This window comes from Lycorma delicatula, chromosome 3 (assembly GCF_047948215.1).
Source record: "Lycorma delicatula isolate Av1 chromosome 3, ASM4794821v1, whole genome shotgun sequence".
NCBI classification, from domain to species: Eukaryota; Metazoa; Arthropoda; class Insecta; order Hemiptera; family Fulgoridae; genus Lycorma; species Lycorma delicatula.
Window position 1 is genome coordinate 161199233 of NC_134457.1, and position 27152 is coordinate 161226384.

Sequence of the window (27152 nt, forward strand, 5' to 3'; positions counted from 1 at the left end):
GATATATCATTAAATAAATAAGAAACATCAAAGTAAAACAAGTAATTTCAAGTTGATCAAAACTGCAAACTAAATACAATAAATAAATGCCATATAAATATAACAATAGCTAAAAGAAATCAACTTTAAAAACAACTATTTGTTAAAATATATTTATATATCCTTAACACGCAGTTTAAAATTTCAATAAAACTCACAACTTAATGCAGAAAACCAATTAAAAAGTAATATTTTTATTAAAGGTTCAGGTTATAATAAAATATAGAACATTCAAAAATTATCATCTTATAAAAACATATAAATTCATTATTAATTAAAAGCAAGAAAAAATTGTATGAAAATATAAAACATTGACAAATTTTGTCAATGTGGCTGTATACCCTCATTTTTAAGATCATATTTTTCATTTTAAAAAACATACTATATGAATATACTCATCCAAACATTCACATATTCTTAAAAAATCAACATTTTATTAAAAAAAAATCATTACTAAAAAGAGCAGATCATAATTTCATTTAAAGCTCTATAATAAAAAAAAACTATCTCATGAAGAGGATGCGATGACAAACTGACTATGTGGAATTTCAGAAACATTGTGCCACCTGTAACATGAAATAATACAATTTCTAGATAACTAATATTTCATATACATTATATACATTAGGCTTGGCTGATAAACTTTGCACATATATGCATAGCATGAGAATGAAATAAAAAATTAAAAGTATAATACCTTAGCTACAAAATGCAGTATCTGTTTTTCAATATAATCCCCATTTACACTGATATCAATGTGTGACAAGTTTTTGCATTCAGTCACTGAAAAATTCTGGCAGTCTTACTCGGATCCAAATGGCAACAGCTTCCTTCAGCTCATCGTTGGTGGTGTAATTATTACCTTTGAGATCCCTCTTCAGATGAGGGAAGAAGGGGACGTCACAAGGGGAGGAACCAAATCTGGCAAATATAGTGGATGAGGAATAGGTTCAAACTTCAGCTTGCAGAAAGCCATCAGAGAGTTTGCGTGGTACTCATCATGCATAGGTTTTATGGTAATCCATCAATTACTCAATAATATGGCCTGCTTGTTCTTTAGATATGCCCAACTGAATAGCAATGCGGTGCTGGGTAATTTGCTGGTTACTTTAAAGCAAACTGTTCACCTCCTTTCGATGTTTCTCGTCAGTCACAAAAACTGGTCATCTGCTGCAACATGCGTCCTCAGTTGTTGCTTTACCAGCTTCACATTCGCAAAATTTCAACATCCGCCTATTCACAGTACTCCTATTAACAGTTTCACTACTATAAACCGCTTTTAAACGATGAAAAATGTTCGTAGGATTCACATTTTCTGTTGTTAAGAATTCGATCATTGCGCGATGATTTAACCATGTTGACATGTTGGCCGTACTCAACTCCATTTTAACTGCTACTAAAAACAAACCAGTAAATGGATTTCAACACATTATCGCAGGTTTGTAGAGGGGATTTTAGCTATCATGTGCTCCCATGCCCAACTTGAAAGTACCTTTAGTCTCTGTGTAGCCTCGTGTATATATATATCCTACTTATCTATTTTATCTTTGTTTTCCTTATGTCTGCCATTTTGTGTGGTTTGTTTTTTAAAGAAAAGTTTACATCTCAATATCAGACTGCAGGAATCACTACAATATTTTTTACACATGTTTACACACCAAATTCATGTAATATATAAAAGACTATGATGAAAACATATTTCAAAATGGGAGTCATCAATTATTTGTAAAAAGGTAATAGTTAGCAAACTAATGATTAATGTTTTACTGGGTAAAAGTTATGCTTTTCACTACAAACAAAACGCTTATTTTTGAAAATTGGTCAACAAACAACTGAGTTATTACAGAGAATTGATCATAATTTTTGAATGGATTTCATCTTCAACACTATTATGGCACGTAATAATGTATTACAGGCACATATTACTGAAACTTAATACACTGGAAAGTTACTAAATGAATGCTAATGACATTATCTAAAAGCTGATTATATGGTGATGAAACTGTTGATGGAAGTAGTGTAAGTAAGCGGGCAGCAATAAAATTTTGTGCATCAGATCTGGTAAAGCAAATATTGAGATAAACCTTGCAGTCATCAAATAATTTCTGTGACTGATGAGGTGAATAATCAATTCAAAATGACCATTGCATCACATAATGAACTGCCAATCAAAGAGGCATCTGAAATGAATGAAAAGGTCACATTACTGAAAAACTGGCTATGATAAAATCTGTTCGTGGTGGGTGTTACTCAAACTCGCAGAAAAGAACAAAAAGTGATAAAAATAATGTTGTGAACAACTTCTGACATGATTTCCTTTTCAATACTGTAACAGGAGATGAAACTTGGATGCATCATTATAAACCAGAAGAAAAGCAGCAGAGCAAGGAGTAATGTTACTGTTGATCACCACAATCAAGAAAATTCTCTGTAAAAAAATCTCTTGACACTATTCTAGGATTGCAAACATGTACAAGACTACTTAAAAGCTGGGTCAATGGTAAATTCTGTGCAATAAAGAGATCTTAAACAACATTATATGCCCACAGAGCCGATAATTCTAATAATCCCTTTCTTTTATTAATAAGTTTGAATAATAATTAAATAAATAGTTAATATAAACATTAATAGGAATTATTAATCTTTGATTTAAATTTATAAATAAATACTAATTCATATAGTATAAATAAAATAATAAAACAAGTATAAAATATAAATAAAAATAATTTACGCTTAGGAATTAAATTAAATATCTGCAAATTAATTGATAATGGATTGCTTCTACCCTGCAAAATTTAGCTGTTTGAGTTGTCATTTTTTAACAGATGAAGTGCTTCAATTAAAATAAAGAGCACAGGGAGCGGGGGAGTAGACACATGCAGCTTACCGACATATCACGTACTGGGACATTGTTGTCAAACCAACACACTATACTTTTTTATTGGAGGGATATAAATACATAATCACTGTGTAATCAATATTTAAAAAAAATATTATTTATGTGTATCCATTTAAAATTTGGTTAAACCAACTAAACGTTTATTTATTCAAACACAGATAAATTGAAATATATTAATATAATAATTTTAAAACAACAGTTTCTAAAAGTCAAAATCATTGGAAATGTCTTTAAAAGTTTAAATTATTGGAATTACCTTTAATTTTTAAAATATGTTGACAAATCTTTTTGCTTGTATGATATGTTTGATCAACTTCTGTAAACAAAAACCAACAGTCACCCATCATTCCAGGATACCATCTTCTTGGTACCAGTGCTCCATGATCAAAATATCCTGATGGAAACAGTCTCCTTGCTCATTGCTGACAGAGCCCAAATTTTCATGAAAAAGGTTTACGTAGGAGTGTGGGAAATAAATTTTTAACATCTTAAACGTTTACAGTTTTCTGACAGCTTATTAACAGAAAAAAACAACATAGTTTTCATCTTATCTTTTGTCTAAAAAAATCGCTGTCTTTGAAGGATTTCCATGCAGCTAGTTCACATTCGCTCAAGTTTATTGTCAAAAAATGAGAGTCCTTGAGCAGTTTCTTGATTTGAGCAGGACTGATAAATATAATATACCCTCCTTCAGCTTAACATCATTCAATTTAGGAAAACTTATTTTTAAATGATTAAATCCTGGTCCATGTTTGTCTAGTGCCTATACAAAATTTTTCATGAGTCCGAGTTTTATGTGAAGCAGCGGCGGTATGATTTCACCACTCTAAATTAATAATGCTTTATAATTTTTTCACCAACCAGAAATTTCTGCAGCAATGGCCAGCTCTTTACTTGGCAATGACTTTCTCTATCATGACTACTCCAAAGACAAAGAAAAAAACAATATAATTCTAAATTAACAATAATATAAACCCACCTTATAAACCAAGTAATGCAACAACTTTCAGATCACTGCAAACTTGCCACATATGCTCTTTGTATTTTATTGCTTCTAATATTGATGTCATTATTTTATACATTTCTTTCATATCGACTGCATGAGTTAATGCAATGGGTGGCTGTTGGTTACAATTATGCAATAAAATTCTTTTTCATGCTAACTTTAGAATCAATAAAAAGATACCATTCTTCAGGAATTTGCTATTTTCCAAGCTCTTTAATTAAGCCATTGACATCATTACAAATGCACAGTTTATTTTTCATAGTAAAATAAGTTGAATGAGCTTTATTTCATGTTCTAAACCTAGTAACTTTTGTTTTTTCCACTAAAAGATTCCACTGTTGCAGTCTAGACCACAGAAGTTCAGCTTGCTGCTTTGATAACCTTAAATCGCAAAGAAAAATCATTAAGTTCATGTTGTTGAGATTTATCAATTTATCAGATACAGGAAGAAATTCTTCAACATCCTCTACATCAGCTGCTTCATTTTCAAATTGTTCTAGCAATGTCAGATTAGATGGTGGTACAGATATAGGTGACTAAATCCCCTCCGTGTGGTACCCGCATTAGAGCTGATTCATCTGCGTATTTTATGAACTTTATTTCTGAATAAAAATCTAAATATATTTGTCATACAAAAGTAGCAGTCAGTAAAGTCGTCCTTAGGATCATGCCAAACTGTCGGTACAGTAAATAGAATGGCTCATTATTTTCCCTTCAATCATTCAGTTATTGTTTCTGAGTACGATATGCAAATAACATGAGGTGTCCAGATTTCTTCTTATCATAATCCCAGAGTGCATAATTAAAATAAAATTTATAAGTTGTTTTTATCAATTCAGAAATAGTCTTTCTTTGAGATCTACAGGGTGTCCCATATAAAACGCAACCCATCAATCACTCATCCATGAAATTTCAAAAGTCAAGCTTACTCCCCTACTTGTTACTGAAATAGACTCGTCCAACATCTGAACATCGCGGCGACACAGTAGAACACTACCGATATTAACAACAATGCAATCATAACGTTCAGTGTATTGCTAGAGACAAGATGGTGTTTTCGCTAGATGAACGTGTTTTCATTGTTGAGTTGCCCACTTCAGTACAAAATCAGTGGTTGCAGTGCAAGATTTGTTTCGCCAAGTACCCAGATAAACCAGCTCCTAACAAAACATAAGTATTAAGGTTAGTTGCAAAATTTAGAGAGACTGGTTCTGTTAATAACAAGGAACACAAAAGATCTGTGTCAGTGTTGAATCAGGTACAGTCACTGAAATCAAAGACCGATTACTCGCTTCGCCAAATAAATCTATCAGACGTTTGTCTGCTGAAATTAATTTGTCTAAATCAACTGTTCATCAGGCGACCAAACAATTACAATTACGACCTTATCGCATTCAAACGATTCATCGACTTCTTGAGCCTGACAAAGAAAAACGGCTACAATATTGTCAATGGTTCTGTCGATTTCTGCGCAAGGGAATTAATGTTATGGATTCGTTATTTTTCACAGATGGAGCACGGTTTCATTTGGATGGCTACGTAAACAGCCAAAACAGTAGAATTTGGAGTGCTGAAAATTCCCACGTTTATCACAAAAAACAATTACACCCGCAGAAGTTGGGCGTGTGGTGCACGATATCGCGGAAGAAAATAATCGGTCCTATTTTTTTTGAGTACACCATTAATGCAGAACGATATCAGGATATTTTGTTTCAGTTCATCGCACTCTTGGAAGAGGAAGACAGACACTGCTGGCTACAACATGACGGTGTGACATCGCACTACGCAGGTTCAACTTCTGATTTCTTTGAGGAATTCTTTTGTAATCATGTTATCGGACGATGCTTGTAGCCGCCAAGATCTCCAGATTTGAGTGCGGGGGATTTTTTTCTATGGTGTTACCTCAAAGAAAAAGCCTACAGCAACAAACCACGAACACTTGAAAGTCAATATTGAACAAGCTGTATTAAATATCCAGTCACAAACTTTGAAACAAGTTGCAAGAAACGCTGTAAAAAGAATTGAAGCTTGTATTCAAGAAGATGGCGGTCACTTCCAACATTTACTCTAAATGTAAGGTAATGGATGGTAATAATAAAAATTACATTTACACATGCCTTTTTATTATTTCAATACCTACCAATATAAGGTTGGGTTGCGTTTTATATGGGACACCCTGTAGGTGTAAAGATACTACAGACATAAAAAAGATTGTCTGGATGATTTGAACATCCACAAACATTTGCAGAAGCCATGTTGCACAAAAAATCACTTTTGTATTATAAAAAATTGATGAAAATATAGCAAAACAGTAATAACTCTGTGAAACACAACGCACAGTATAAACAAATGAAGCTAGACTGAATAGGATTTTAAGCTCTGCAGTAGGCAACAACAGATGTCATCATAAAGACATGTTTATACACGTCTACTTCTCATGATACAGTGTATATATATTTTTTTCTTTATTAAGCACGTATGCACATTGTTTAAAAGTGAAAATACAGAAACTATTCTTATTTGTAACCAGTAGATCAAAATGGGTTTATTATAACAAATTGGTAATAATAAGGTAATTATAAGTGGTAATAAAATTTCAATAGTATATTTGAAATCAGCACCAAAATTACAGTGAGAAAAGTTGTGTAACAGGTTAGGTACAAATTTTGCATTGACTAGTGTTATTGAACATTCAAGGAAAGTAAGTAATATGATTAATAAATTTCACGCAATTATAATAAAGAGCAGATTTATTTAAATAACAAACATAAATAGTTGCATATAAGTTTTTCTTTCTTTTTTTTTTGTCTTCAGTCATTTGACTGGTTTGATGCAGCTCTCCAAGATTCCCTATCTAGTGCTAGTCGTTTCATTTCAGTATACCCTCTACATCCTACATCCCTAACAATTTGTTTTACATATTCCAAACGTGGCCTGCCTACACAATTTTTTCCTTCTACTTGTCCTTCCAATATTAAAGCGACTATTCCAGGATGCCTTAGTATGTGGCCTATAAGTCTGTCTCTTCTTTTAACTATATTTTTCCAAATGCTTCTTTCTTCATCTATTTGCCGCAATACCTCTTCATTTGTCACTTTATTCACCCATCTGATTTTTAACATTTCAATAGCTTTCAGATAGCACCACATTTCAAAAGCTTCTAATATTTTCTTCTCAGATACTCCGATTGTCCAAGTTTCACTTCCAATTTTTTTTCTTTCAATTTTCCTAATATTTTTAAGAGTGAGACAGTCTTTATAGACTGTCTCACTCTTTTAAAAATTCCTGGTAAAAGTTGATTCATCAAAAAATTTGATATGTCAAAGAACTTCAGCACAAGCAGGGAGAAATCTATTGTTTTTAGATCAATGATCTTGCAGGCTAAAATATTGGTTCTGTACGACCAATCTACCTTTCAGGAAAGTATTTGTTTAAATACTGGCAGGCATTATAATTAAAGTGTGGTGGGATACTATCATCCATGAACCAAGTATAATTCCGAATTATCAGAACTTCATGCAAATAATTTGGAAGTAACTTTTCTAGGAAATGGTAATCATTCTTGCTGTTTAATTCTGTTAGTAGAAAATACGGACCAATTTGTAAATTTCTGATGATAAAATCAATCATTTACTGAAAACAATTACCAAAATTTTGACTGCAGGATTTTTTTGTGGCCGATGGTTGATGTGAAAATAGATGGTTCCATTTTGATTGAATCCAGTTTCTAGACTGAACATAATTGCAGTGAGAAATTGCGAATTAGTGGTCAGTTTTTATAAAATTACTTCATGAAATGGTTTTGGCAGATGACCAATTTCATTGATCACTTTCACTATTTGTACATGATACAGAAACAGCGCTGTTAACTTCACAGAATTTTCCAGTCATATGACCAATTTGTTCACATGCAACCAATCTTGTATTATTCTCTAGATTTTCCTCAATATGTTACAAACCCATTATTCTTACTCTAGTATTTTTGAACTTTATGGTCACCAGCTCTAGGAGAAAAGTTTCTAATTTCTCTTAACCTTTCATGCTGAATTATAAAAAACTTGGCAAACCATGATCATCATTCTGTAGAAATGTTTCTTAGTTTCTACAGAATGGTTCCAAATTGTATGGCAATCTCTCAGGAGATGATTCTATAGCAAATAACAAGAAAAAAGTACATGTACACATAGGTCAGAAAACAGTTTGTTAGAAAGTTTCAGCTCACAAAACATTTAGCCCTACTTTATGCTACCTCTGTGAAATTATATCACACTAAAATTCTTGGGTACATATCAGGGGTAAATTTGGTGCATCCTTATGGCTTTTGATGTAAGAAATTGAATAAAAGAAGAACCAGACCTCCATCTACTTGATTATAAGAAAAACAGGAAAACGTTTTGTCAGAAAATACACTTTTTTAGGTTGGAATAAAATATCTTTGTTAATTTAAAAATAAAAATTTCTAGTTAACTTTGCAGAGAATTTAATTCGGAGAAAATTGATGCATATAAGGTGTATTAAAATTAAACACAAATTTGAGAAGTAAAATTTTAATTAGAAACAAAATACAAACTGGATCGAAAAAGTGATCAAATTTTTAAAGGAGGTCTTATGTTGACCAGCAGGTCAAGATTGAGGTGGTGGCGTTGCTATCATCTCAGTGTGAAAAGGCCAGGACGAGGGCCTCCAGATAAGATGACTGAGATGAGATAATATGATGGGAGACCTGACAAGCACCGCTGAACAGAGGTTACAAGGCATAAGTGTAACTGTGGGAAGAAGACCCAAAGATGTACAACTAGTGAAAATGATCAGGAGAGCTATCCACTCAAACAACACAAGGAAGCCCTAGGAAGGGAACTGGAAATGAAACTGCTGAAGTGATCACAATGAGGCTGGCTTTTGGTAGCATCAGGATGGTAACAGTGGCAATAACTGCGAGGAATGTAGCCCTCCTGCTTAAAAAAAGGAGTACAAATAGGCTGGTAACCTGCTAGGTAGCCATAACATCGGAAGAAGAGTGCTGCTACAGGTGCTGGATGGCAGGGCCCTGATAGAATGAAAATGTTTCAATTGTGGCAAAAGGACCATCATAAGGAGCAGTGTACCAGGGTGAAATGTGCTGATTATGGCCAAGTAGGTCAAATCTGGTAGCAGAATGTACCCATAGGCTAAATGAAGATTATACAGATTAATCTCAACAGGAGCGGGTGGGCTCATGACCTACTGTGGGCAACCATCAGGAGGGAGGAGGCTGATATATACTTATTATCAGTGACCCAACCGCCATATCACTGACAAGCAGCTGTGAGTGACCGATATCAACCAGGACACTGCCAGACAAATGTATTCAAATAAATTTATGGTTAGGGGTTACGAGTACGGCCCTGGATTTTCCTGGGTGGATGTAGCAAACATAAGATTGATAAGCTGATACCTCTCTCCCAGTGCCACAATTGAAGACTTCAAGGTGAAGGTGGACAGTCTGGTCTAACACAAAATGTGTAGAATGGAACATGTTCATGGATTGGAAAGGAATCTATCTACTCAGTCGTCTCTACTGCAAACATGAAGGTTGGATTCTCAAGCTATTAGAGTTAAGGTGGCCTTTGCTGATAAGATTAGAGGGTACCCTCCTGGCAGAGACAACTATTGAGGTAAGCAAGGATGTTTAGGAGGCAAGGCTTGGTTATCTGGCTAGAAGCCAGGTTTACTGGTGGCCTCCTGAGATTAGAAGGAAGTGCTAGTGAGTCAAACAGTCAATGCAAAGGAGATAGGGAGGTGCCTTCGATGACGTTGCCAGGGAACACTAATTAACCAGAAAAGGTTCCTTAAGAAAAGCATTGATGATGCTAAACTGGAAAGGTGGGCAGAGTTATGTGGCCAAATAGATAATCCGCAGGTCAGTGGCTAAAGGGTATTCAGGAAGAAGTTTGCTACAGCGCTCCCTGTCTTGAGCTGCTGCCAGATGCAGATTGTAATCTGCTCCCTTTTTCCTGTAAGAATTTTAACAAAGAAGAGATTGCTGGGGAAGAGAGACTGCGGAGTGAGCTTGAGACTTGTGGCAGGCAGTCGGACCATCAGCATGGTTTTTGACCTGGAAGATCTACTATTGATGCCCTGATGATGGTCAATACTCTGATAGAGGATGTGGTTCATGACACCAGGCACCTGATGCCAATGATCGTGTTCCTGGTTGTCAGAAACGCATTTAATACCATTAAATTATCAGCAATCCTTTAGGAGGTGAAGGAGAAGGGGATATCACCTTATTTAAGAGTGATTCAGGTCTACCTCTCTGACAGAAGTATCACAGCAGTGGCGGAAGACGAGCCAGTTGAGTTCTGTATGGAGAGTGTTGTTCCGCAGAGTACAGTACTGGGACCTCTCCTGTGGTATATGATGGTCTTTTGAAGTTGGAATGGCTGGAAGGTACAGAACTAATGGGGTACGCAGAAAACATGTCCCTAATGGTTAATGACAAATCACCTTGTGGACTAATGATGAAGGCTAATAGATTAACTGAAATGGCAAGGGCATGGCTGAAGTTAGCAATAGAGAAGACAGAAGTCCTCATTCCAGCCAGAAGGTGAAAACTTCACCACAGTTGTCCAAATAGGCAAGTCCATCATACACCCAGTAGCATCTGTTAAATACCAGGGTGGATGGCTAGACAGAAGGAGCTTTATGGTCCATGTCCTCAAAACAGTTGGGAAAGCTGAGAAAATAGCTCTACAATTAACTAGACTTATGAGAAACATAGGAGGACCAAGACCATTGAAAAGAGAACTGCTGGCAACTGTGGTGTAATTCATATTGCATAAGCAGCTCCAGAGTGGCACTGTGCATTGATTTACTCGAGGTGCAGAAAGGAAGTTAACAGGGTCCAAAGAAGAATGGTACTGTGGATAATTTCCATATACAGGACAGTATCCAGTGATGCAGCTTTCATGGTTGCTGGATTACACCCCTATTAGATCTCAAGAAAGTTGAAAGATGGATGGGTATCACAAAGAAGGATGCTTGTGATACACTGATCAAGGTGGACAATGGAATCACAAAGACATCTATAACATAAGAAGATAGTTCGGTAGGGGCATGGGGAAGTTAATTTTGGCTCACCCAGCTTTTGATTAAACACAGTGACTTCCAACACCAACCTGAAGAGGAAAAGATGAGATGATGCCAGGTGTGTCTACCTGTGGCCTTGAGGACACACTTGGGTACACCTTCTTCGAATGTGCCAGGTGGGTTATAAGTGACGACGGTGCATAACTGTCACTGGAAGGCTGACTGTTACAAACTTGTTAGAGGTGTTGTTGGAGAACGAGTACTCTTGGAAGCCAGTTACAGATATGAGCACAATAATACTACAAAAAAAAATGCACGAGGAATGACAACAGAAGAACTTCAGAAAGGCAGCAGCATTAACTGCTATTGAGTTCAATGGGAAGGGGGCAGCCTGGGCGGGAAGGTAGTTGGGATAGTTGTTATAGGATAAAAATCTCTTTGTAAATAGAAGCAAGTGCAAACATTTTAGAAATGAAATATTTTCGATCAAGTGGTCAATACTAATGACAATGTGACTTATTACTTCTTAACAAAGATAGTAAATTCATTTCTTCATATCTCATTGTTCAGATAGATAAAAACAAATGCAGATGTGTATTTACTTTGAACAAGGATATCTTATAGTACTTTAAAAATACTGTATTAATTTTTAATGAAGAAAAAATGTTATGTAACAGAATATTTAAAATAAAATGTATCATTAAAATTATACTTACTTATTGGTTTTATATTTTTCCCAGACAGCTTTTTGTGGCAAAGTTTCTGCTTTACTGTGAGTATCATTAAAATCACATATACATGGTGCTAATTCATCTAAAGAATAACCACTTGCATGGATCAAATCATCTGTCCAAGATTCAGCATACCCAAGACGATGACGTGCGGTAGCAATTGCTGCACAAGCAACTAAAGAAGGAAGATACTGAAGATATGGATCACCTTCAAGAAGTGACAATTCACAAAGGTACTGTTAAAAAAAAAAAACACAAATAAACCTACATGAAAAATAAATACTTTACTCTTTTCTACACTGTATAATTGAATTGTCTCAATTGTACTCAAAATTTATAAGCGTTCAATTCAGATTTATTTAGGATAAATTTATGTTACCAAACAATCTCAAAACAAAATTCATGCATCAAATATAATCCGGTCAAATATATAATCTATAACCACCACTGGTCATTCGATCATTTATCATAGTATCTTCTGAAACCACAGTTCCAGGAATTATTTTGCAACCCAGTTTGAATAATATCTTTAACGAGTCCTTACAAAACAATTTTTAAAATAAAATTCTCAAATATTAAATATGTAAGGATGGATATAATTGTCTCACTACCCTTGAGCAGTGATAAAAAGATAGTAAAAATAGATTTTTAAAAATTTTGAAGTGTACTATAGATGAAACCATAAGCTTTAATTTTATTTATATATATATTAATTTAGTAAAATCAATTCTTCCTTTATTGTTGCGCATATCTTTCTCTGTACTAATTATATTAAAAACTAAAAGTAAAACTCAGCGATCCACCGCAGTACAGAATTTAATAATATTTTTCTTACCTTATTATTAGCTTTTCATTTGTACATCAAAAACACTTTCGAGGATTTTTCTTCATTATCAGTTGATCAAAAATTAAAATAATTACACTTTAAATATTAAAATTATAACATATTAAAAATTAAACAATCTTAATAACATAATTTTTTTTTAAATTTCGTATACATGCATGTGCCCAGTCACTACATAAAGTACTATACTAATATTTTATGAATTTTACTTAATATTTACAAAAGTGCTGCCATCTACAGCAGCTTTGATAAGAAAATCATTATCAAATGTTATTCAATATCATGATATATAGCAGCACTTTTGTAAATATTAAGTAAAATTAATAAAATATTAATACTGTACTGTATATAGTGGTTGGCCACATGCATGTTTAGGATATTTAAAAATAATTGATGTTATTAAGAGTGTTATATTTTGACTGCATTGTTTACACAACATATGTGATAATTTCAATTTCTTAATGCGTAATTTTAAAGTTTTTAATCTTTTGTTCAACTGATGATGAGGGAAAATACTCAAGTGTGCTTTTGATGTACAAATGAAGAAATAATAATAAGGTATAAAATATTATTAGAATCTGTACTGTGGTAGATTGCCGAGTTTTACTTTTAGTCTTAACATATATATACATACACACACACCTTCATTTTTAACTTTACAGCCAAGATATAGTTCATGAAATTTTTTAACTAGTGGAGTCAACCTTTGTTGTTTTTTAAACAACAAATCTCCACACATGTTAACAGCAATTATCTGGATCATTTATATACATTTCCTTGGATATTAATTCACTAAAAAAAATTACTTTGTAAATTTTTTATAACATGGTTGGAAGGCATAAAATAGAAAAATACAGCTCTGAGATATACAAGAACTGTAAATAAAGTAATGAAAAGGGTTCAGGAAAAACCTTTTATTTGCAATCCAATTATACATGGACTCTTATCACGTTTGAAATTATTCCCTTGGGAAGACACACAATGCTTCAAGTGGTTTTCCCACTCTTCATAGCAGTGTTGGAACTCAGAAACTGGAATATCCTTCAGATGGTGTTAAATTTTTTTTATGTTTGCTACTATTCCAAAATGGTGTCTTTTGAGGTGTTTTTTAAAGTCGAAAACAGTAAAAGGTCACAGGGGCTCAAGTCAGTGAATAAAGTGGTTGAGGAACTACAAGAATGTTTCTCTTTGCCAAAAACTCATTAAATTAGAGTGCAGAGTGACAAGATGCATTGTCATAACTCTTTTCCGCAGTCTTCCAAGAATTTATCAGTTAACACATTGATTTACAGTCTGTCCTGTAGGCAAAAATTCCTTATGGACAATGCCATTACTATCGAAGAAACAAATTAACATGGTTTTGATATGCTCATTTTTGCTTTTTTTGGGACGTGGCGAGTTTGAATCAACAGTAAGGTTTTTTGGAACCAATTTTTCCCAAACTTTTTTCATGTCCAATTTGTTTGTCAAAATTTGATTTGATGGATGGTTCAAAATCAATTTTTCTGCAATCATTGTGACAGTTAATTGCTGGTCATACCATAACAAGTCTCTGATGTGCTCAACATTGTTGCCACTTTTTGATGTCAATGGTCTTCCAGAGCCTGGATTGCCTGCAAGTGATTACTGGCCATCTGAAAATGCTTTAAACCACCTAAAATCTTGGGCTTGTGACAGAGTGGGATCTCCATATGCCCTTTTCAATTTTGAAAAAGTTTCAGTCACATTCTCACAGAGTTTAACACAAAATTTGATTACACAATGTTGCTCATAATTACTATCACTCATTTTTGCCATGCACTACAAAAACTCGTTTCACAAAACGTTTGTTTACGTCTCGTGTGGCAACAATAGACTAAAAATATTAATACCTAATATAAATCAGCTGTGCATATAATATATATATATATATAAATAAAATTGTGTTGAGTGTAGCAACTGCTACTACAAATAATTATCAAAAATTACCTATGAACAAACCAAAAAAGCAAGCTTAATATAAAGTTCTTGATCACCTTATTACATATCTTCAAGCACTATCTAGAGAGATACCACTCTAAGATATTTCTGGTTTGCATATACTTAGAGAAGTATGTGCAAACAGTTCCTTGTCTCAACATTATCAATACAAAAATATATATAAAAGAAAATCAAATAAATGTACTAATAAACGTTTCTGCAAAGCGCCTGTAAAATCTCAAAGCTGTATTTTTATATTTTGTGTCTTCCAACTAAGAATATGTGTAAATGAACCAGATAATTTCTGTATGTGTGTAGAGATTTGTCACTTAAAGAACAACAAAGTTTGACTCCACTAGTTAAAAAAAGTCAAACTATATTTTGGCTGTAAAGTTGGAGATCAAGGTAAGAACTGGGCCCCTCCACATCTGCTGTTCTAGGTAAAATGTCTGACAGACTGGGCTAAACATAATCAGCACATGAGCTTTGGCGTACAATGGTGTGGTATGAACAGGAACATTTGAAAGACTATTATTTCTACATTAAAATGATAAAAGTAATAAATCCAATTACATACAGGCAGTACCTGAATTTACCTTCTGCTATAAAGCCAGTACCTAAAGATGAGGGCTTAGTTGTACTGCATCCTTCAACTCATTAACTTTAGAACAAGAATTGGAAAATAAAGTAGTCATTGAAGTTTGAGATGAGGAACAAGATTTTAAATCTGCGTGAAAAGTTGTATTACGATTGTATATTCTGAGTACAAAAAATCTAATGTGGACACCACATGACTTTCTTGTACGCCTATTAAATTACATTTATATATTTTTTTAAAATGAAAAGTACATAAAATTTTATTTCATTAATAACTTCTAAAATTTTTTTCATATCTTTATTTTTATTGTTATTATTGAATTATTTATAGTAATTTTTTTTGCAATCAAGGTTAATAATTATTAATAAATCAATATATTTAAATTAAAAAACATTTAAAAAAAAAGGAGATGAAGCCCGATTAAAACTGATATGCCTTGTAAGATCCAAATATTTCATAAATTAAAATTTTATGTGGCTATAACTCTGGAACCAATGAAAATAAGTACCACTTATGATATGTCATTGAAAAGCTCTAAATGAGGGCTTACTACTGCAGTTACAAAAAAGTCCAAAATCCAAATTTTATTGAATTTTGGGTTTTTTGGACATTTTCAGTCCAGTCGATTGCTATCAAAAGGGGAGGTGCACAACTAGATATTACAACAATCCTAAACCCAAAATTTCACATACTATTGCTAATTGTTTTTGAGTTATGCGAGATTGATATGTATGTATGTACATAAAGATGTCATGCTGAAACTGGTCAAAATGGATTCAGGAATTGTCAAAATGGATAGTTCTAATTGAAATCTCAAAACCAAAATTTTGTTTTGTGATCGCAATCACAATACTTCCTTTACTTTATACAAGGAAGTAAAAAACCATAAAAATTTTTATAAAATTCCACAATTTATTAGGAATTTATATAAGTACCTAATTATTGTTTGTTTTAGCAGAAATCATTATGGGTGTATTTCAGCCCTAGTTATTTATGCATTAGTTTATTATCTGAATATCTAAAAAATAAAAGTAAAATATTGAAAAGAATCTTGCAAAAGTATATAAATATATACAGTTAGTACAAACTTTAGTCGATAGAAAATTTGAATCAAGAGTTAGCTGGTATTAATGTAAACAATAGTTTCAAAACCATTCGATCCACAAATTTATTTCTTATAACTTAACTACGCTATTATTGTAATAAAATAAACAGGCTATTTAATTTTCTATTTTTATCTATTTACTTATTAGACAATTTCAAATATGTTACAGGGCCAGCAAAGTATTTAAATTTCCCATAGCCATTATACAAATGCTATTTTATTTCTTGCTATTTTGGTAATTATTCCAAGAGTATAACTATTTGGTTATTAAACAAGATTACTTCTAATCTTATTCTAAACAAGATCTAATCTTCTTTATGAAGTAGACAAAACTTCATTTTTCAAATTTGATAAGCATAATGGTTTTGTTTTTCACATAAGCTGAAACTGTGAATTAAATAAAATTTTAAACATGACTGCCTTTTTGTATTATACATACTTGAAAAGAACATTAAAAATTACAGGATATATGAAAAGATTAAAAGATACAGATTTCATAACAATAGTAACAAATGCAGATATCAGTTTTGTCTAGTCCAAGGGCCAGCAAACTTCAGCCTGTAGACCAAATCCAAGTACACATAGTAAAGGTCTAAGCCAAATTGTGAGTTGCAAAAAGTATTTTTAAGGTTGAGAAAACTTACGAAAGAACAATTTGAAATTGTATCAGCTAAAATGTGTTATAACTGATAGTGGTAAAAATGAGTAAGGAACAAAAAAATCCTGTCAGAAACATTTTTTAGGCTTATGAAAATAAAGAGTGTTCATAGCCTGTGGTTATTCAATTATTCATCAATATATACTTTTGGGAAATGTTAGAATCTGTTGTGTTTTTGAACCAATTCTATCAATGGTGAACTTCATTCGCTCTTGCAGACGTAACAATTATCAATTTGGTGATTTTTTTGTCAGAAATAGAAGTTTAATTTCCTGACTTGCCCTACTATACAGTGGTAGTGAAGTTTTATTGTGATCCTTTTAACTCGGAGCAGGTTAACATTTTTCACAATGAGAAAAACTCTCCCTCTATGAATCATGAGACCTTGCAAATAGTGAGAGGGCTTGAGTGTTCAGTGATACAGAGTAGCTGGGTCGAAGGTGCAACCATACCAGAGAGGTATCTGTTGAGAGCCAGATTAAGGAATGATTTCTGAAAGATGGCAGCAGCTCTTTCAGTAGTTAAGGGCGTAGGTCAGCAGGACTAAAGCCATATCAACATCACTCAATCTGAGTGAGTACTGCGCAGCTGAAAGCAATGGAAAACAACAGCTGTTTTTTACTAAGAAAATGAAGCTCTCTGCATTTTCAAGTAACAAATATGGAGGTAAACTACTCCCCTGTTCAGATCCCCGGGTGGGGACTACTAAAGAAGGGATCACCAGAAAATTAAAAACTAACATTCTATGAGTCGAAGCGTGGAATGTTAGAAATCTAACAAAGGTTGGTAGGTTACAAAACTTAAAGAGGGAAATGGATATGTAGATATAGAAGGAATTAGTGAGGTTTGGTGGGAAGAGGAAAACGACTTTGGTCAGATGATTTTAGAATAATTAACTCAGCTTCAAATAAAGGGCAGGCAGGAATAGGTTTCATAATGAACAAAAAGATAGGGAAGAGAATAGAGTATATCAAAATGCATAGCAATAGAATCATTGTAATAAGGATAAAATCAAAACCTAAGCCAACGATTGTTAACATCTACATGCCTACAAGTCCTCATGATGATGACGATGATGATGAGGTAGGGTGTGTATACAAAGAAATTGACAAAGCAATTAAACACATTAAAGGGGATGAAAGTTTAATAATAGCTGGAGATTGGAATGCAAGCACTGGAAAAAGCAAGGAAGGAAATATTGTAGGTGAATACACGCTAGGCAAAAGGAATGAAAGAGAGGAGTGACTCATTGAGTTTTGCACGAAGTACAATTTAGTAATTGCCAACACCCAGTTTAGAAATCATAATAGAATACACACATGGAAAAAGCGAGGTGATAGTGCAAGGTATCAGATAGATTTTATCATTGTTAAACAGAGATTTAGAAATCAACTTGTCTACTGCAAAGCTTATCCTGGAGCAGACATTGATAGTGACCATAATTTAGTGATAATGAAATGTAGATAGGTGTTTAAAAGAAGATTTTTGAGGAGGACATAGCAAGAGGTCTGAGTAAAAACGGTAAGGTGGAAAATGTACAAGAATGGGCAAATGTTAAAAAGGAAATTCTTAAATCAGCAGAAGCAAACTTAGGCGGAACATAGAGTACTAGCAGAAAACCTTAGATACCAAAGGATATATTGGAGCTGATGGAAGAACGTAGAAAGTATGAGAATGCTAGTGATGAAGAAGGTATATCGACAATTAAGACTACAAACAGGAAAGTGCAACTTAGCAAAAGAAAAGTGTTCAGAAGTGGAAAGAGAAATGACCATTGGTAAAATAGACAGAGCATACAGGAAAGTTAAGAATTTTGTGGTACATAAATCAAAATCTAATAATGTGTTAAATAAAGATGGTACTCAGATTTATAATATGAAAGAAAAGGTTGATATGTGGGTGGAATGTATGGAAGAGTTATACGGGGAAATGAGTTAGAAACTGGTGTTATAGAGGAAGTCGAAGAGGATGAAAGGAGAGAAACAATACTGAGATCTGAGTTTAAGAGAGAATTAAAAGATTTGAATGGCAAAAAGGCTCCTGGGATAGACAGGATACGTGCAGAATTACTGCGCAGTGCAGGTGAGGAAGTGATAGATAGATTACACAAACTGGTGTGTAATATTTGTGAAAAAGGGGAAGTTCCGTCAGACTTCTGAAAGAGTATTATTGTCATGATATCAAAGAAAGCAAAAGCAGATAAATGTGAAGAATACAAAACAATTAGCTTAACTACTCATACATCAATAATCCAACTAAAATTCTATACAGATGAATTTAGTGGAAAAAGTGTTAGAAGACCAATTTGGTTTCAGGAAAAGTATAGGAACAAGGGAAACAATTTTAGCACTCAGATTAATAGTAGAAGGAAGATTAAAAAACAACAAACCAATATACTTGGCATTTATAGAACTAGAGAAGGCATTTGATAACATAAGTCTCGAATAAAATGGTCAGCATTTTAAAAGAATTAGAGTTCAAGTATAGAGATAGAACAATTACTACCATTTACAGGAACCAACTGCAACAGTAATAATCGAAGAACATTAGGCAGAAGCAGTAATAAAAAATGGAGTCCAACAAGGATGTTTCAGAGAAATATTTCAGAGAATATTAAAAATCAGATGGGTGGATAAAGTGACAAATGAAGAAGTGTTGGGTCAAATTGATGAAGAGAGAAGCATTTGGAAAAATATAGTTAAAAGAAGAGACAAATTTATAGGCCACATATTAAGGCATCCTTGAATAATTGCTTTGATATTGGAGAGACAGGTAGATGGGAAATTTGTGCAGGTAGGCAATGTTTGGAATATGTAAAACAAATTGTTAGGGATATAGGATGTAGAGGGTATACTGAAATGAAATAACAGCACTAGATAGGGAATCTTTGAGAGCTGCATCAATCCAGTCAAGTGACTTAAGACAAAAAAAGACTATTCTCAACCACTATTATTGAACATTGAATGACTTTGGAAATTAGCTTTTTGCTGTCGACATAATATATAAATTTCTTAATGAACTGAACTTTAAACTAAAAGGCAAAATGTGTTTATATATGAATACTAAATAATCATTAATAATAATAACCTAAATAATGTCAATATTAAATAAAATCATTGACAAGTAGCATTGATAGTTACAAATCACGTCCAACTGCTTCATGCATTTCCCATGACAGAAATTCAATTAAATGAAATCTCCATTCCCACATAAACTCATGGTGGATATATTTTCAGAGTTGAAACTATGGTTCCATCAGTCAGATCTTGATACAAAGGTGAAACATATTTCTTTATTTCAAAATCAATTTGTTGACTGTATAATTAAAGTTTCCAGATAACCTTCAATTAAGCTCATTCCTACATTTGGCAGTGTCTACTTGTACGAAAAGATATTTTCAAGAATGGAATATGTAATGTCTCAGTAGAATTCAGTATTAACAGATGAATAATTGCAATCAATTTTGATGATAGTAAATACTACCTCTGAGCCTCAGTTTCATAAAATATTATTCCAAAAAGCAATTCCATTCTTCCCATTAGAGCTGTATTTCAAACAACTGTCAATTATTTCTTATTATTACAGTATATTTTGTTTAACAATTTTGTATAAAATTATTATTTAAGTACGACTAGCTAAAAAAATATCCTTCAGTTCATATTTGGCCTACAGAAATAATTTGTTTACTACTTGACCCTTTACAAAAACTGTTTTCTGACCCATGGTCTAATCATACAGCTATTATTTATCACCCTCCAACCAGTTAATTATGTTATTTTATTTTTAAATTTAATATACATAATAAGCTTGCTTTAATTAGGTGTTAATTTTAGGACAAAAAAAAGATTACTGATGATAAAATATAAGTGTTTTACCACTCGTCAAATCTGTTGTTCATAAGAGTCATATGAATTGTCATTAATAACAGAATGAACTATCGTTCATTTATGCATAAGCATTCTGAATAATACATTGCTTAATGTCTACAAGCCAGGAAGTCAGTATATTTTGACCTACTTTAAACATGAGAGTTTTTTTTTTTAATACTTACTTTCACATTTTCAAAATGTTTGTTTAATAATTTAAACAAACATACAAGATGTAATGTTTTCAGTTAGTCTACAATTACTGCATCAGCTAGTCTACCATTAAAAGAAATCGTTAGGAAATTATTCAAAATGTTTAACATACAATGCATATACTTACCATAGCAAGATGTAAAGTTTTCTCTGTGAGCTTGCATTCAACCGTAAGATGTGTTAGAAAAGCTAATGGTGTAGGTACTGAAATATCAAACTTAAGAACTTTCAAGATCAAATGTTCCATTCTTAATACTTGTTTCTTATTGTATGTCTCATCGGTTATGTAAACAAACTCACTAACTTCAGGAGGGTAAATTTCTTCATATTTCCTGTTTAAATAAATCAGAATAGAAGATATTAAAGCATTAAAACAGGCAAACAGAATGTATAAATCAACAAAATTTTGTCTATGGCAGTGATTCCCAAACTGTGCACCGTAGCACCTCAGGGAGCCACAGCCTCTTCACAGGGGTGCTGTGAAATATTGTAAAAGCTTCATAATTAATTGAACCAAGACATTTATAATTATTAATTTAATGGTAATAAGTAAAAAATAATGAAGATACACAAATTTTATTTACTTTTATATCTTGCTTACGAGTAGTCATACTTTTATTTAGGGTAGAACACTGTGAAAAAATTTTAATTGAGAAAGGGCACTGCGACTCGGAAAAGTTTGGTACCACTGTTCTACGGTATGAATTAATTAATCAACAAATAAAAGTAATTTTCTCTTAACTTTTTTATCTATGCTGATTATTTTACTTTAGCTTTATTCATAAACAAATACTTTTTATAAAAAAATAATTGCTAATTGCTCAAAAATGAAGGAAAAAAACCAATTCAGTTGTGAAGGAAATTATCTATTAAGCATTCAAGTGAGTGAGGGTTCCCTTTCCTTTTTACCTTTCATTGCAGTGACTGGGAGAGAGGCAATCACGCCTTGACCGCGTACTGCTACAGTTGCATAAACGATTTAAACTCATTAATGTTACACACTGCGTTAAACTTAAGTAAACAAAAACCATTCTAAAGAACAAACCACTACTAAATGCAATTTAAACAATTCTAAACTATTATAACCATTATTGTATAAGCTACAAAAACCAGTATAAACCTGTTATTATTGAAGTGTTAAACAGTTAACAATTAATCAATAATAAACTTCATATACTGATTAAACAGTCAATCTTATTTTCTTATTTACATTGTCTAATATCTAACATTATTTTTAATTACAATAAGTCAGATGAGCAAAATCATATTAATGGTTGCGTTTTGCACACAATCTTTCCAAAAAAGAACTTAATAAACTTCAACATTTTTTAAAAATCAAGCAAAAAAGTTTGTATGTAGCATATGTCCTTTGCTTTTTTTTTTACAAGTTGCACTGATAAATAATGCTTCAGAGGGAATAAAAATTTCAAATTTTGATACATCTATAGTTACGAAGAGACCAAACCCACAAAGAGTCTCACAATGCATTTCCAACAAACGTTTTTGTTTAATGTGTGGTATTAACTTTTTGGTGACAATCTCATCTGCCCTTTTCTCTTACAGTCAAGGCTTTCAGGAGTACAGTACCTAATGCTTTTAGTAAACGAATCTGGATGAATTAGTGAAGAAATATCCAGCTGCAAATAGACTGGGAATGTAATTCATGGTGCACCACCTCACTTCTCTTATTATTTTAGATTGTACAAATAACTGATAGCAGTTGAAATGAACCAGTAAACTGACCACACAAGATCTCCTGACTGAATGTCTTTGGATTACTTCCTTTAAAATTGCATAAAGTTGTTCGTTTATTCTATACATACTGAATCTAGAACAACTAAGAGATTGTAGCAACTATTAAGAACAATCCTGATGCTAAAATGTGCTCATCAAGAATGGATTCATCATGCTGAATTCTGCATTCAACAAAATGATGGCCACATTGAACTACTCTGAATGCTATTAGTAACCAACTTTAAACAGAAATAAGTATCTCAGTAACAAATCATTTGAAATTAATGCAATATTTAATTATTTCAAAACTTATATTTTATTATGGTTATGTATTTTCAGATCATATTTAAATTTATTTTAAAATTTTTTGTGGCATTATGAAGAAAATCTTTGTCCTTTCAATCTTTTCTGCCTATTTTAGTCAGTTTTGTTTTGAATTTCTGAAACTCTCATGATATCACTAGTGATTGAAAAACAGTCACCCTAAATTATTAAAAATGTTATAATTTTTATTTATGTATCAACATCATTTTTTTATTATATGAATTATATCATATATACCTTACCTATAATAAAATTATTCTTATTGAAGTGCAGAATATATTTTACTGACTATAGTGCACATATATTCCAATAACTAGAAATAAGTCTTACCTTGGAGTGATAAAACAGGAATTTACTGAATGAAATTGTATAAAAAAATAAAATATTCCTTTAAATTATTTATATAACCGATAACATGAAACAAGGGAATTTATTTATTTCAGTACAGAGTTTATTACTTCAATTTTAATTATCATAAAAAATTATAATTTTTTATAATGCTTGGAAAAAAATTAATACTTACGATGCAATAAACATGGCAGCAGTTCCTAATAATTGTAATTTTCCTCTGATTACAGACATTACACTTAAAAATCGGTCAATAAAGGAAACAGCAAGATAAAGTGTTTCTGTATGTAACTTGTATTCTTCTGCCACTTCCACCAACCATTCAACCAAGACAGTGCGCATTGAGTAAGTTATATCTGGCTGTCTAAGCATATAACAAGGTTTTGGCCTATGTCGTGACTGAAACATAAGAATTACAGATACTATAAATAAAAAAATGTCCATTAAAATATTAACATACAACTAAGATAGTAAAATACTTCCTGTATCATTATACAACCTACACTATCACTGAATCGAGTGGATGACTGGCCGTCCATACCACATTCTCACCCCGACTGGTAAACTCCTTGCTGCATGGGGACGTGATGTCTCTGTAAAAGATAAGAAAAAGATGGAGACAATCATAGTTAAGTTGGTGGCTACCTACGTAGATCTGATCAAATGATTTAGGCCAGAAGTTGTGGTCCCACCGTCCACGGAGATATTTTCCATCAGTAAGTCTGGTGGCAGCATGGAAATTAAGGTCAAAGAAAAAGAAGGAAGCCTCCAGTGCTCTCAAACGGATTTTAACGTCCACTATAAAGGAAGGGAGTATCACCACTAAACGAGGATGGCCGTTCTCCAGATACGTGATTTGGAGAACGGCATTCAAAAAAGCAAGATCCTCCAAGGGTTGGCAGCGGCTTTTGAGCAGTTTCTATCTGACGACTTAACAGTTTTGGCCAAGCTATGGAGACTGGCATGGTGACATGTCGGCTCCCGGCACACCTTGTTGCAACTACTGTCCAGAGGGGTCGGGTGAAAATAGGGCTGGTTTCCTGTAAAGTAGACGTTGTCAAGCTTCCTCAGCAGTGCTTTAGATGCCTTGAGTCGGGGTACGTCGGAAAGAATTGCAAGGGCGCAGAAAGGGCAGCGACTTGCTTTAATTGCGGAGAGGGACATCGGGCAGTACACTGCAATAGGGCCCCGAAATGCCTCGCGTGTAACACGGACAACGGACTGTTGCCTCTGCATGCCCCAAAGGGATTATAAAGAAGGTCAACAAAGACAGCCGGGGAAAGACCGGTCAGTCCTCTACACGTTAATCCGACTCGTCCAGATCAACTTGAACCACTCTTCCCTGGCAAGGAAATGATGACCAGATACGTAGCGGAGCTTGGCGCGGTTATAGTACTTATCTCCGAACCATATTCCCCGCGCATCCGCCCGGAGTGGGTCGGACGGTTGGTGACGCTATGGGTTCGCGCATCCATGTCTGTACGAGATGTCTACAGTGCAACTGGTTTTGTAAGGGCGAGGAATGGCGGGGTTCACATACACTCTTTCTACCTCTTGTCTAATATTAGTATGCAGCAATACAAAGACACTGTGCTCTGGAGACCTTGTTGGCCGGCGACCTGCACTCCTGGCGGGAGATTTTAATGTTTGGTCGGTCTCCTGGGGATCGGCCAGGCCAAACGTCCGAGGCAACACACTAAATGATGTAGCAGCAACGATTGATTTAGTACGTTTGAACGTGGGAGGCACATACACCTTCAGAAAAGGAGAATCCGGGTCGGTGGTGGATCTTACTTTTGTCTCCCCGAACCTGAAGTCTGTGAGTGGAAAATATGGAAGAGATACACTGCCAGCGATTATCAAGCTGTAATTACGACGATCGCGGGTGGCGATAGTCGAGGGAATGGATGGCCCTCAGAATGAGCTGGAGCACCAAAGATCTAGATGAAGAGGCTTTCGTTGGAGCACTTGATCTCTGGGATGTTGCCTGAGTCAGCACAGCGGAAGAGAAGGCAGCACGTTTGGTGGAATCCCTCACTAACGTGTGCAACAGAACACTCCCATCGTAAGTATGTCAGCAGGGATCACCTGCCTACTGGTAGACCAAAGAAATTGGAAGCTAGAGTCTGTGGCACTCCCTGCCACAGACTTAGGAGGATGGCGATCCGCGCACGCCTTGACTCCCTAAAAGTATTATACATTTCATACTACAAGGAAAGCAGGAAGCAGCTCGCTACCCTAATTCGAGACTCGAAGAGAACGTGTTGGCGGCGACTGCTGTACGAGGTGGACTCTGCCCCTGGTGGAGACCCTACAAACTGTTGGTCAAAGGAGTTTTGAAACGCAGAGATCTCACTACGTGGAAACAAATGAAGTCAACCGCATCATCGAGGGCCTTTTTCCCCGCGGGGAAGTGTTAAAAGTCGAAAATTTGGGCGAAATGGAGCCACCTCCGCCATTCACCAGCGACGAACTGGCTGTCACCGCTATGGGCATGCCTGAGGATAATTCTGCCGGGTCGAATCTGGCGGCCCGGGTTGACCCGGAGGCGCCTGGCTTATTACTATGCGATGTAAAAAGTTAAGAGGGTGAAAGACGACTCCCGTTAAAGCCCATCAGAGCTAGGAACGGGGGAATGGTGTGGCGACCAGAAGCGTCACAAGGCGGGTGTCTTCCCCTACGGGGTTGGGATGACCCAGAGGCGCTATTTGATGAGTTCAATTCATGTATCAAAGAAGGATTGTTCCCGGAAAGGTGGAATCAGCAAAGGCTAGTCCTTAAACCTAAGCCGTGGAGGGATCCGGCCCTCCCCACATTCTACAGGCCATGATCGATGCTCTGGCCAAGCTCTTTGAACGGATGCTGCTACAGACTGGAAGCAGCCGTGGAAGATGCGGGTGGACTTTGCGAACCAATACGGGTTTCGCAGGGGTAGGTCCGATGCAGTCTCTGCAGTTTGCGAGACGGCAAACGGTATCATAAGAAAACGAGGGGGACGGACCACAGGCAGGATGTGCGTCCTTGTAAAAGTGGACATGTGAAATGCTTTTAGCAGCATCAGTCACGCTGCAATCCTGCATTCACTAGTAGCGGATGGGATATCTGACTATATGAGCAGAGTAATACAGTCCTACCTGATCAGGCGCAAGCTGATCTCAGGGAAGACTGCTAGAACACATGTTGGACACAGGTGTTCCCCAGGGGTCGGTTCTTGGGCCGACACTGTGGAACCTCGCCTACGACAGGGTATTCAGTTTCCGGCTGCCCCCAGAAGTAACTCTGATGGGGTACGCAGATGACATTGAAATAGTAGTCGACGCGGCCACTAAGACACCCACCTTAAAGGTGACAAAAAAGGAAGACACCCACCTTGTGAAATTACCGGTCGCCACAGTACCGCCTTCGTTCCGAGCCCTAAGGGACTTTACCGGAGATCGTCTTTTGACCTTCTTAACTGATTTGTCCTTTGATGTTCCTAACAAGCGTGTTTCGCTCCACGCTTTTATACGGCGTCGAGGTATGGACGGATGCCGCAAATTATGCAAAGTACAGGGGGCCGCTGGAGGCGCTACACAGGAGGTGTTGCTTTCGTGTGGCCTCTAAGTACAGGACCGTTTCCGGGGTGGCAACCAAGATCCTCGCGTGACTCTTCCCGATCGATCTACATATTGAGTATCGAAGGAGAGTGTTGGAGCTGGGGACGCTCCCACCTTCAGAAAGGAAGTGGTAGGTTCAAGGCTTATTTACATAGGTTTGGCCT

General features: G+C 34.8%; 1 protein-coding gene across 1 annotated transcript in view; it reads right to left on the minus strand.

Moving 5' to 3' along the window:
• Window positions 1-269: 269 nt before the first annotated feature.
• The window catches only part of CycA (cyclin A), a 50163-nt gene continuing 23280 nt past the window's right edge, over window positions 270-27152 (minus strand). Inside the window, exons 3-6 of the mRNA XM_075359003.1 lie at window positions 23568-23791; window positions 21114-21318; window positions 11729-11979; window positions 270-605 (exon numbers count right to left, since the gene is read on the minus strand). Coding sequence (XP_075215118.1) covers window positions 548-605; window positions 11729-11979; window positions 21114-21318; window positions 23568-23791 — 738 coding nt within the window. The 3' untranslated portion in view covers window positions 270-547. The remainder of the gene's footprint in view (window positions 606-11728; window positions 11980-21113; window positions 21319-23567; window positions 23792-27152) is intronic.